We start from the raw sequence: 14,078 nt of genomic DNA on the forward strand, positions 1-14,078 counted from the left end.
ATCACAATAGAAATTGAAAACATTTTCACTTTTAAAATTTTATAATAAAAAAATTCGCTTCAATTTTATATTGTGCCTGAACAACATTTATAAATGTCTATAAAAAAAAGACGTGTTTCCTTCAAAAATATTTTCCTAAACAAAATAGAAGAATAATGTAAAAAACTTGAGATAACAGGGATGAACATTAAAGATTCCTTACTTACACTCAATTAATATATCTGCACCTACCATATTGATATAAAACTAAGCAGAAATTTAGTGTATTCCTACATTGTGATCATACACTAGTGAGGTGAATCTTAAAAAGAAAGCATGTATAGGAAATAATAACATTCTCTGACATGCATAATGAGGAGCGGTTGCTACCATACAGAGCATGCAACCTAAGGATTATCCTGAAAAGATAGATGAAAGTGGTAGGGCTGAACGGCAGGAGAAAAGAAAAATAAAAAGAAAGAATAAGATGAGGCAGAAATAGACAAGTGTAAAATTACAGAAAGAATAAAATATTTGATGATCTCAAGTTCTGAACAGTAGAGATAATTACGCAGTCTCATGGAACTAACCCCCCTCCCCCCCTGCTTTATTTGATTTTTCAAAGGTAACACTTTTGACCAAAAATAATGCAGAGAAACATGATATCCCGTGGTAACCAAGACCCTACAATGTATGGATATTTCCATTACACTTCACCTCCCTCCCTCCAATAAAATCAATGAACTTCCCGTCTATAGCCTCAACCCAAGACAACCAAAAAACATTGTTAAACGCCTTCTACAACCTTTGTTTAGAAACGTCCTCTACTACTACTAGACACCTAGGATATTCAAATATCCACCTTCCATGTACATATGAAAATTTCAAAATTTAGGGCAGGCGTCTCCATACATAATTTTTTACCAGTTTTTTTATACCATCAGACATGAAACCACTCTCTGATGCAACCGCAGTCTAAAGACTAAAGAAGATCTTAAGTAATAAACTATGTCGTACCCAAGCTGCTTTCAGGCTTAGATTCTGTTCTGACATAGGTGAAACCACGAGCAGCAGGCGCTGCAGGAGTACCGACGGTATTCATAGATGAAGTACTGTCAGATCCCTGAGCATCCCGCTTCCATTGCAAGCTCCTGGCACCCAATTTAATTGGGGGTCGAGCTCTAAATGCACCAGGAATACCTCTTGGAAAGGGATGTCTAGAAAACCTAGCAGAAGGAAACGGTGAACCCCTAAAAATGCGTGGCCATGCCATAGCTGGAGCTGATTCTTGATGTGCAGCACTTTTCTTAACAACCTGCAGTAGAGTAAACTCGCAAATAAAATTAGTTCACTAACCTTATATTTAAGCTTAAAATATAAAAAAATGGACTCATTCTATGCATTATCATGATATAACATTTGCATTGCACTGCCGATGTTATAAAAAGATGACATTTAATTCAAAGAAATCGCTTTTGATTACAAATATAAGTCAGGGTAAAAGACAGAACATAAAAATTTTAATCTGCTTTATTTCGTTAGGTACTACTACAAAAGAACATTAATTACCCCCAATCAAACCAACAAAAAGGTTCTTATCAATGAGGTGTACCACAAACGTTAATAGTGACGTAAAAATATACATCTCAAAAATGAAGGACAAGAACCAGAAGTAAATTAAAATATGAGGGGGGAAACGTCTATATTTTACCTTGAGAATCCGTGACATGAAAGAAGTGCCATCCAGAGATAATGCATTATCTGCTGCGTCTTTTCGCATGAATTCAACATAAGCTGACCTGCACAAGCTCAAATAAATGTGAATCATTATAAATTCGCTAAAAAATATACTGAATATATAATGAATGAAACAAAATTTTGACAGGTTCCGTCTTACCCTTTTGGCTGCCCTGTTGTTGCGTCAGTAACTATAATCACTTTCAAAACCTCCCCAAATCTATTAAAATGCCGAGATAGGCCATCTTTGGTGGCAGCAAAATGAACCTGTGGCAACCAACATCAGAAATCAAACAAATTCCATCTAACCCCTTCCACCCTAAGAACAGCGTAAGAGTTCTTACATTACTAACAAAAATGGTCCTGGAATCAACATCTTCTGAAGGACGACCAGCAGCGCTAGAACCTGAGAACACACAAGATGCAGTCAATTCCTTACCTCATAAATCCCAAGTACTCAAATGGTATTATAAAAAAAATACACTGTAAAATGTGTACTTAATAACAAACCATTGAGCATAATAAAATAACTTTGACCTCCAAAAATACAAATTTTCACAGGTCTCGGAAACAATATTAGAAGATTAAAATCTCACCAGAAGCAGTTAAGTGTGCCTTGCTATACTCTTTCTGAGCATCAAGAGCAGGGTTTGCCTGTTAAATAACATGATCAGTGAAAGTGATCTGCAGCTAAATAAGCATGTTATATTTATTTTAATTTCAGTTCAATACATTTTTTTACCCCTTGAAGTTTGGTTTTGAACACCCCAAATATTTATCTTGACTGCAATACTAAAATTTTCACATCAGACCAAATATCAAAGGGATTAAGTGATAAAATATTCTTAGGGAAGAAAGTCGAGAAAGAGCTATTCTCCAAGGTCTTATGATCTTTACCCTAAATTTTTAACAGAAATCAGTATCTCAGAATGCAACCAAGAGAGAAAAACTCACATTCCCATTACTAACGTTTTGTGTGTTGGCATTCTCCTTCACCAGCCGCAGACTAGATCTGGGACCTCTTTCATTGTAAAAAGTTTTATTACCATCTAATTCTTCAACCTCTCTTGGTTCCTGATGTTTCGGTGGCTTCCATGTATTTACATTAACGGAAAATATATTCACAATCTTATGAGATGTGTTGGGTGAAGCATCAAGTTGCTCTCGTTCTTGATTCCGTTTTAGGTGCAAGCTATCATCAACAGTTTTTGCTAAACTATACTGCATCATTAGTGAATCATTGCCCCTGTTTCCAACAGAGGGACTGATCTGAGAAGATCCAGACACTCTACGACCCATGGTATTAATATCATCATACCCTTCATTATCTGAAGAATTTAAATCAGAAGGATAACCAGTTTCGTGTCCCAGCATAGTCGTATTTGCAGCATACTGCCCATTGTAGTCAGTTCCTTGAGCACAGAGTAAATGATTTTGCTCCTGATGTTGGTAACTATCTTCAAGTTGTCTATTATCATCTGACGTATCCATACCACGACCAAGTCTATCAAATACACTTCCAGAGGACTTGGATTTTATCACATCTTCTGCAGCTTCTGCCACGGCCTTAATCACAGTAGCCATTGGATTTGCCACCCTGGAAGCAAGCTGCATCCTCTGTGGACGTTCAACCAAAGATGAATCACCAGTCGATGTAGAAACCACAGACCGAAGACGCTTTAGGGAAGGCTCCAACATGCCTGAATTGGCTGTCCTTGAAGTAGCTACAGCATCTCGCACTGCAAATTGAAGCAGCCTTCGTGGAGCAGCAATATTTACTTGTGAGACAGATTCCCTCTGTAGAAGTTAACCAGTTAGATGTTTGAGTGCAAGGGATCAAGAAGTATTTTATTATTATATTGAAAAAAAAATACAAAAAAATAACAAGCTAAGGAAAGTACAACTAAGTTGTGATTTTATCTGCACAAGGATAGCATTAGTTTATCTCAGTCACTAAGGTAGAACAGACACACACAATCCATCCAATCAAGTATCAATAAAATATCGGAAGCTCAAACTAATGCAGTTAATGCATTTCCCTGACATATGATCAACCTAACCATCTTTTCAAAATACAAGAATACAACATTGACATTAAGTGAAAAATAAAATAAATAAATAAACTACTATCTCTCAACTTATAATAAACTAATTCACTTCTATTAGATTATGATTACTACACCACAATCAATTGAAATGTCCATGTGGAGAGTAAATGAAGTAAATATAGTTGTAGCAGTTCAAACCTTTGCCCTCTGTTGTTCATCACCACGGCCCCTTTTCCTCTGAACTGGAGGCTTAGGAGAAAGGGACCTTGGACCATAATTGGCTTCAGGTCGACCTTTTTCCTCCAAATGAGAATTGTCAACCACAGAGCTTCGAATAGGAGGTGGTTCAGCTTCTCCCCTCATCAATCCTTTCCAATCTTTGTTATGGCGACTTCTAGATATCTTATTAGATTTTCCTCTTTCTGACACTGAATTTAAATGCTGAAAATCATCACCCCCAGCTGGAACCTCTGATATAATATCTTTTTTAGGAGCTTCATCCAGCAATGATTCAGGTTGTACATACAAATCTAAATGCAAATCCAGATGATCCCAGAGCCTATTAACAAGATATGAATAAATATTAGCGCATAATGATGGGTGTGAAAACTATATTGCTGCAAATAAATTAACTTAAATTTATCTGTTAAAGGGATAAAATTACCATGATACAAATGAATCACTGTTCTCTCCCAGGAAAACATTTAAATCATTCCTAGCTTGTTCTTTGCGCCTACCATTCCTCAATAAAACAATAACATAATCCTGTTGTTGCACAAAATAAAGTTAGTTTACTCAATGAAGTCAAATTCATCATAGGAAATTTTAATATCGCATTGCAATTGTGTATACTCAATGGTTCCTTCTACTAGAGCATATTTATTATTAGAAAGAAAAGGAATAATAGAAATACAATATTCACACGAACAACAGGAAATAAGAATAACACGCATAATGGCTTAAAAATAACAATGAAATTCTGAAGATAAAACACATTACACAATATAAATGAATGCCAGCATTTACACAACACACCAAAATTGTCTCTTTGGCCAAGTTTATCAAACAAAACCATGGGATTGAACTATTACAAACTATTTTCAATAAATTTATTAAGGTGAATTTTTCTTTAATGGTTCTCCTAAAATATTTCAGGGTATTGTCTTCCTCTATATTCTATGTTAATCAGATTATCTTTCATTTGATATGTTTTTCTCATTAGAGTCCTGTTTCTCTCTGCTAGGATTCAATTGCAAGGTATGGACTTGAGGTAAGTCCCACATTGGAAGTATGGGATTTTAGAGTGAAATTTAAAATGCCTTGGGATCTATTACTAAAATAGCTAGTATTAACAGCATGGTTCTCCCAAAGTTCTAATTAAATGGTATCAAAGCCTTCCACCATGTCTCAACTGCAAACAAGTAAGACGGTTGGAAAGACTGGCATTAAAATTTTCACCCAAACTAATCAAAGGGCCAGTGAACAGCCAGCCCATATGAGTGCCAGGACTGCAAACATGCTATGATCCATTTGCAAGGTATGGGACTTGGGTCCCACATTAGAAGTATAGCATTTTAAAGTGGGGTTTATAAGGCCTTGGGCTCTCCAACTACAACAGCTAGTTATTTTTGGTGTGGTTCTCCAAATGTTCTTGCCAGTCTCTTCCTCACATGTAACAGTTTTTATTTATTCACACAATCTTCCTATTCCAATTAATATGGGGGGCAATCTAGCACAAGACTCCCGTTATGAGGTCAGGGGAGGGTTAGCAGCCCTATCAATGCAGGTGGAATCCATTTCCCGGATATGAACACATGACCTATACAGTTCACAAGGCAATATCACCTCATCTAAGACAAATTCCCCCAAAATGAGATCGAAAATTATGTGTGTTCAACTTCGCTATAGCACAACTACAAGAAGCTCATTGGGCATGCACATGTACATGCTCCAGCCGAACATATGTAGGTTGTGTTTGAAAACATGTAGGAGCATGTTCAACACTAGTCCATTGATAGAACAATTGGAGTTGAACATGCATTCTAAAGTGGGAACCATGTAAAACAAAAACAAAAGTAAAGTTCGAACATGATGCATAGTGTATCTACATCAAGATTTCACCCAGAAGGTCCATGACCTTGATTATGGTCACGGGACCACAACTGATGCCTCATCGGCTGAGGCAGTTGCCTGCAGCACGAAAAATCACAATAAAACCCCAACCACCATCACAATACCACGATTTCACCAAATCATAATATCAACTAGAATTTCCATGAAGTAACATATCAAAAGCAATTAGCATACACTACAACTTGAATCACATTTTCAAAAACAGTGCATATGATAGCCTTCAACACTAATGTCTCGAGCGGCCTTCACTTTATTTTTACAACATCCATGCACTTATCTTAACATCTTCACTTAGCATTTATCTATACTCCCAAAAACAAGCACTCCATAACGTGCAGAAAAAACCCTAACCATTCAAGTCACAATCTACACAGACTTTCCACCACAACCCATTCCCTCATTAAACTCATACCACACAGCATTCACACAAAACAACACTCCACAAATTCAAAAATAAAATCAAGATCCGCTCATCGCAAAGGACCTAATTAATCAGTCATCATATCCTTAATCTTGCAAAGCCTCGACAAGCGCGAGACCTCTCTCTCAGAAACAAATTCACCAAATAAATGAGAATTTTCATTCGTACCACAAGCGTGTCATCCGAATAATCTCCCATGAATTCCTTGAGTTTCTCCATCACACTCTCCTTAAGCTTGGCCGCTCCGTCGGCGGTGAAATTGGCCTTGATCAGCCGATTACCGTCTCGATCGTCACTCCCCATCTCCAATCCCGGAAAAACAACAACTCGACAAAGAAAAACCCTAACGACCTTCCTCCCTTTCTGGAACAAATCGCGAGGCTTTGGAAACCCTAACTCGGTCTCGGACGTATGAAAATCTGCGATATGAGAATCAGAAGAGAGAGGAATGAGAGAATGCGAAGGGGCGAGAGAGGAGAGTGTATCCAGAGTTTATCGGGAAAGTGACGGAAAATGTTCGCGCAGTCATGGAAAAACCGCGCGTTTCCGTCTTCACGGAGAACGAACGATGGAATGCGGAAGAGTATATATATAGAGAGAGATAGAGAGAGAGAGATGGAGAGGGATTGGATTAGCGGAAAACGGAACCTAATAGAGTCTGAGTCTGTTAGTGTATCCGTAGTACCCAAGATAGCGCAATGCGCAATATAGGATTGAGATGCCAGTGCATCAGAACAATGTTGTGCACATGCACTTTATGTTCATGTGCTTTATCTATATTTTCTATTTCTTTTTTTTCTTTTTTTCTTTATTCTATCTTTATTTTTTAACAAAACACAATTATATTCAACATTATTATATTTTTATAGAGATTATTTGGCACGTTATATTTTCGATTTCTTATTACCTCTATATTTTTAAGTGACACAGTCATATAATGTGTATTTCTTACTTTTTTATTTACTGTTTTTTTTAAGATGACAATATTATTGGAGACATTTTGTTATCAATAAAAAAAATCGACAAACAACAAAAGAATAAATAATATGGTCTAGTATTTTGAAAAATGAAAATCGTTTGAGGTAATATAAGGGGGTTGCTTAACTTAAAAAAAAAAAAACAAATCAATAGAAAGATCTCATTATGATATTAAATAAAATTAGCTGATTTCAAAGAAGAAGAAAAGTCTTCATAGAAAACTTGAATTAAAGTATTTGGATAATTAAAGAAAATAGAAAGAAAAGTTGATCAATTATCATAGATTAAAATCATCTCTTAAAAACATGTTTTACGTTATAAAGAATAAGAGTGGTGTATATTTATATACTTAGAAATAAGTATCTCTCGATAAATCTATAAATAAAAATTTTACCTACAATTTTTTAGTAAGATAAATAGAAGTATTACCTTATATTCCTATAATGTTTCCAAACATTTTTAATGAAAGGAGCATTAAAATATTAATATATGTATCTTCATCACTCTCACTTTTCATTTTTTTATTTTTTCCTTATAATAGTATTTTGTATATTTTTCTTAAACTCATCTTATTTTTATATTACTAAAATCTACATTTATGTTTGTTGTTTATTTAAGTTTAAGTTATTTATTGTTTTTAATTTACTATTTTCTAACTTTAAAGAAAAAAAGAAAGTCTAAATAGAAGATCTGAATTAGAGGGATTGGATGATTAAAAAAATGGAGAGAGCAAATGTGAAACATAACAAAATTGGCCAATATAATAGATTATCCACACATAATAACGAAATATGAATGAGACCTATTTATTTAGAAATAAGTAACAATTAATAAATCTATAAATAGATATTGTATCCACAATTTTAGGGACGATTAACAACACACATGTATTGCCATATAAATTCTTAAACACTTCTAAACATGACTAACTAAAGTGCAATTAATGTATGTGTATGCTCATCATTCTCACTTTCCTTTTTGTTGTTCTTTGTTTACTTATATTTTTTTTATCTTATTCTTGACTTATCTTATTTCTACATCACTAAAATCTAAATCTATGTCTATGTTTGTTCATCTAAGTTTAAGTTATTTTGTTGCATTCAATTTACTATTTTCTAACTTAAGAGAAAAAAAAAAGTCTAAATAGAAGATTTGAATTAGAGTATTTGGATGATTAAAAAAATTGAGAGAATAACTAGGGAACTTTCCTTTTTTTTCTTTCTTTACTAGTATTTTATATATTTTTCTTAAACTTATCTTATTTCTACATCATTAAAATCTACATTTATGTTTTTTATGCGTTTAAATTTAAAAAATTATTTTATTATTTTCAATTACAATTTTATTCAAATGTTTATTTTGAATGTTCATCTTGATCAATTATTTTTCATTGTCAAAAGTGATTTAATATTTCTACTAAAATGGTAAATTTTAAAACTATATAAAGGAAAATTTATAAAAATGATAACGATAAATTTACGTATATTTACTCAAAGAGGTATATAATAATTATAAAGGTTAATTTAATATTTCCAATAATAAATTAAACACTAAAAGTAATTAGTTTCTATAAGTTTTCTTTATCATCATTTTAATTGAGAACTTTAAAAGTTGTAAGTCAAATAAAAAGAACTTGAACCAAGTTTCGTTCAAAACAAATTGACACATGTGATGATGGACTATAATTGTATAAATATATTCATGTTTTATAGTATTAAAGTTGTCAAATATTTTATTCTGTCTAAAATGTTATAAAATAATCATTGTCAAATATTAAATTTTAAAATAATCTTAAACTTCTTTTTTACTATAAATATCCTTTACAATTTATCAATTTTAATCACTATAAGAAAATCATAAACAACAATTAAATTTAAAGACAAAAAAATAATTAGTCACTATATTGATTAGAGAGTAAAAAATTATTGGTATCTAAAATGGTTTATATTATTAATAAAAATTTATAAAATAGTTTCTGGGTATCTAAATTAACTATCAAAGTTTTAACTACTAATATTTCAGATTCTAAATTCATCTCTTAAAAAATTAATAAAAATTAATTTAAAATATAAAGTAGTTAGTAGCTAAAACTTGAGTAAGTAATGATTAGATACCAAATTAGAAACTACCTTATAAATTTTATTAATAATAAAAATTATTTTAGATACTAATAATTTTATTAGTTTATAAAATGATATATAATTTAATTAATATAGTAACTAATTATTTTGATATCTAGAATTAATTTTTATTTAATAATTTATTGTAATGAATAATCCACAAAATACTATCAATTTGAGATTTCAATATATACATATATTATTTTTCCACCTAAATGTGTTTAACAAATGAATTACTTTAAAATTTATTTACTAAAAATAATGAAGTTATGAATAAAAGAGTGTTGTCTAAACAAAAAGACAAAGACTACCATTTTAAAATGTTTTGAAATTGGTTTAATTGATGTTAAATTGAATGATGTTGAAATAGATATTTAGGGAGCAGGGCAGATCTAGTTGTTTAGTGTGGATATCTATAAAAGTCAATAGACATGATTGCTGAGAGTAGAGGTGCAACAAATGAGTATCTGCAGAACAAAACTATAACATTCAATATGTATCTAAACAAAGTAATCAACAAAAAGTATTTTCTGTAAATGGTTGTGGTATGCCATTTGTGACAAAGATCATGCCATGTTAGGTGAATTGTTTTTATGTCTAAATAAGAGGCTTATTTGCAACAAGTACTACAAAAAGGAAAGGAAACTTTATCTGCATAAGAACAATTATTTCTATTCTAGTAATATTGATACTCTTCCTTAATTCTTCTTCAAGATTCCTAGCTTTATCTTGAATAATTCTTTGTAATTGTTGAAACCTTGCTTACCTTTTCTTAGTTATAGCCATGGACATTGTAGTTATGCTTTAAATGTTATACTTTCATGAAAACATCATACATTTAAAAGTCCTACATCACAGCACTTATACTTAGAATAAACTAAGAGGGGTAAATTAGTTTTGTAGAACTTTTTTAAATTATTTTTACCCCTTTGTATACCCTTTTGAAAACAAAACTTATTAAAAACATAATGCAACTGAATCTGGAAACAAGATTGAACAAAATCACACAGTATATTCATAAACAGCAAGATAAATGTTTTATCTTCTTAGTCACAGACAATTTTAGTGACAATTTAATATTTTACCTTCTTTGTTGGACAAAATTCAATCATGAACAACATAAGGGAGTAATGGTTGTGGAGGTTATATATAGCAGAATATGCCATGCAATGGCTATATGATGTGTATTATAGTGAGGAACCCTTGTTACATGCACTTTGAACTACTTATTTTCTAATTATAAACTATCATTTTGAGCCATAGTATGAGTTATATCAATGAAATACAAAAGGTTTTTCATATAGATGGAAATCTGCACTTATTTCAATCCTTCTTACCTTAAATTTTAATTTTAGGCCTGTTACAAACAATAATACTATCCTTATCAGAATCATCATATTGAACTATTTTTGCCTTTTTTTCACTTTTGTTTCTCTTTTCCATGCCAACATTTAGAGGAAAAATGACCTCATTTTTCATAGTTTTAACATTGAATTTTCCTTTTATCAAAACCTTTGTTCTTTCTTTGACTTTTACCATTTCCTCCTCATCTTCTATTTCAAGAATTCTGCAACTCTTATTTTTTTTATACTGTGCTAATTTCTCTTTTGCTTTCCTTTACCCTTCTTCCCATCTTTCTTATCACCATTACCTTTCTCAGAAGTTTGAGCTTGCAATGCTTGATCTATCTGTTGGTCCACTCAATGAATCTTTGTTCATATGCTTTGAATGAATTCTGCAACTCCTAAACCTGTAACTCTACAAGATCTTTTGCTTTCTCAAATTCTTGGTGTTGTCTACTTTTCTATATGTTAAAACTTTAGGCCAGTTGGGTTGGGCTTTCTGGGCTTTCCTTTTTCTGTTTTTTTGTTTCATATAGTGCACCCCCTTTTCTTTTTGCACCGCTTGTATATAAACCCTTTTTAGGGTTTTCTGTATTCATAACTTCAGATTAATGAAATTCTCTTCCTCTCTTTCTCTCACACCGTGCTTCACCTCTCCTCTGTTTCTTCACACCTCGCTGATTTCTTTCTCTTTGATCTTTGTAAATGCTGCAACTACCTCGAAGCACTCCTTTGATTTATCTCTGTTATGGTATCAGAGCTCTTCTTTGAGAAGAGCTCTGCTGCGCGCACTCTGTCTTCGTTCTCTCAAGATTACTTTCCTTTCTTTTCTTTACTTTTTGTGCATTCATCCTGCTTTGTATCTTCTTGATTCTCTCTAACGATTGTTTTATTTCTACAATTCGTGTTCTTTTTGCACGCAAATGGCTGACGAGAATAGTGAAGGGAGCGAAAGCCCTAGTTCCAATCAGGGCAAGAATTCCTTACAAGGCGAGAGTTCTATTCATAGCTTCTTATACCTACATCCCAGTGAAAATCCTGCCACACCCCTTGTGTCACCCGTTCTTGATTCCACAAATTACCACTCTTGGAGTCGCTCGGTTCTCACGGCTTTGAGCGCAAAGAATAAAGTCGAGTTTGTTAATGGCGCTGCTCCCCGACCTTCTGAAACCGATTCGTCTTTCTCATCCTGGACAAGATGCAACAACATGGTGGCGTCTTGGCTTGTACACTCAGTCTCTGTTCATATACGTCAAAGCATCATATGGATGGACAAGGCACTGGACGTATGGAATGATCTCAAGGCCCGCTTCTCACAAGGCGATTTATCCCGTATTTCTGATCTTCAAATGGAAGCGTCCTCACTCAATCAAGGTGACCTTTCTGTTACCGATTACTTCACTAAACTCAGGATCATTTGGGATGAATTAGATAACTTTAGGCCTGATCCTATATGTTCTTGTACTAAGCCTTCTGTCATTACCCAAAGAAAAAGAGAGGATCAGGCAATGCAATTTTTACGCGGCCTTAATGACCAATACAACAATGTAAAAGCTCATATTTTGCTCATGGAACCTGTCCCTGCTATTACCAAAATTTTTTCTCTTGTTATCCAACAAGAACGCCAGTTTAATAACAGTGTTCTTATAGCTAATGTAAAAAATGTTACCCCTGTTACCTTTGTTAACCACACCAGTTCCAATACCATTTCCTGTACTTTTTGTGGTAAGTTGGGTCACACTGAGAGTGTCTGTTTTAAGAAAAATGGTTTTCCTAACCAAGATAACAGAGGCCCAAAGTTTGGTAGTAATAAAAAGGTCTGTACTTACTGCAACAAAGTTGGTCATACCGTTGATGTCTGTTACAAGAAACATGGATACCCTCCCGGGTATAGGTTTCAATATGGTAAGTCTTCTCAGTCTAACAACGTCTCCACTACCATTCAAGAAGAAAATTTTGGAAATCAATACCAAAACAAGCAGAATAATGGAGGAGAGTTTCGCATCACTCAGCATCAATATCAAATTCTTTCGGAACTTCTGAAAAATGCTAACAATTCCAACAATCAAGTCCAAGTCAACCAGGTTGGTTCCCTCTCTGCTGATCATCAAGGTCAGAATTCGGCTGTCACAGGTAATATCCAGAAGCTCAAAAATTCCAATTTTAATGAATATACTTGGATTCTGGATTCTGGTGCGACTGATCACGTTTGTTTCTCTTTATCAAATTTTACATCATATAAAAATATCAAACTCATTACCATTAGGCTTCCCAATGGAAATTCTGTTATTTTTTCCTGTTCTGGCACAATTTTCTTTAATAAAAATCTCATTCTTGAAAATGTTTTGTATGTACCAGATTTTTCTTTTAACTTAATATCTATTTATCAATTAACTGCATCACTTAAATGTGAACTTATTTTCTCTTCCACTGAGTGTCTAATACAGAATTCCAAAACCAAAGACAAGATTGGTACAGTTGATCTTGTAGCTGGACTATACGTCTTCAATAAAGCTGATGGCAGGATTATGAATTGCACTACAGAACCAAGCAACATTTGGCACCTCCGAATGGGTCACCCCTCGGATGAAAGGTTAAAAATTCTACAAACATACTATCCTAATATGCATATTGATAAGAACTATGTTTGTGATACTTGTCACCAAGCCAAACAAAAGAAACTTCCTTTCTTTCCTAGCAATACTAAAACTGTTCAACCTTTTGAATTACTGCATATTGATATCTGGGGACCCTGTTCTGTTGTTTCCATGCTTGGTTATAAGTTTTTTCTTACCATAGTTGATGATTTTACTAGATATACTTGGGTTTTTCCCATGCACAACAAATCTGAAGTCAGGGCTAGTGTTGTTAAATTTACTGCTTACGCTGAAAACCATTTTTCTACTAAGGTCAAAATCATTCGAACTGATAATGGTGCTGAATTCTCTATGCATGATTTCTTTGCTTTAAAAGGTATTATACATCAAACCACTTGTATTGAAACACCTGAGCAAAATGGTATTGTTGAAAGAAAACCTCAACACCTCTTAAATGTCACACGTGCCTTGCTTTTTCAATCCAACCTTCCTGCTGTTTTTTGGTGTTTTGCTGTACAACATGCTACTTTTCTTATTAATTGTATGCCTACTCCGCTGCTTAATAACGCTACGCCTTATGAGAAACTGCATAAAAAGCTTTGTGACATTTCTTCCCTTCGTGTTTTTGGATGTCTATGTTATTCTTCAACTATTATTGCTCACAGAAAAAAACTGGACAGCCGTGCTGCTCCAGGCGTCTTCCTTGGTTTCAAACCAAACAC

At 33.5% G+C, this 14,078-nt stretch overlaps 1 protein-coding gene across 1 annotated transcript; it reads right to left on the bottom strand.

Moving 5' to 3' along the window:
- Positions 1-493: 493 nt before the first annotated feature.
- LOC137834875 (RNA binding (RRM/RBD/RNP motifs) family protein) lies at positions 494-7,068 on the bottom strand. The gene is made up of 9 exons (XM_068643100.1): positions 6,487-7,068; positions 4,429-4,529; positions 3,963-4,323; positions 2,671-3,513; positions 2,313-2,370; positions 2,061-2,122; positions 1,877-1,983; positions 1,691-1,778; positions 494-1,294 (listed from the first exon to the last, which is right to left on the bottom strand). Exons 1-9 carry the CDS (start codon positions 6,619-6,621, stop codon positions 986-988), a joined length of 2,064 nt encoding a protein of 687 aa, XP_068499201.1. The 5' UTR covers positions 6,622-7,068; the 3' UTR covers positions 494-985.
- Positions 7,069-14,078: the final 7,010 nt, after the last annotated feature.

Source organism: Phaseolus vulgaris, chromosome 5 (assembly GCF_051622355.1).
Source record: "Phaseolus vulgaris cultivar YP4 chromosome 5, ASM5162235v1, whole genome shotgun sequence".
Lineage (NCBI taxonomy): Eukaryota > Viridiplantae > Streptophyta > Magnoliopsida > Fabales > Fabaceae > Phaseolus > Phaseolus vulgaris.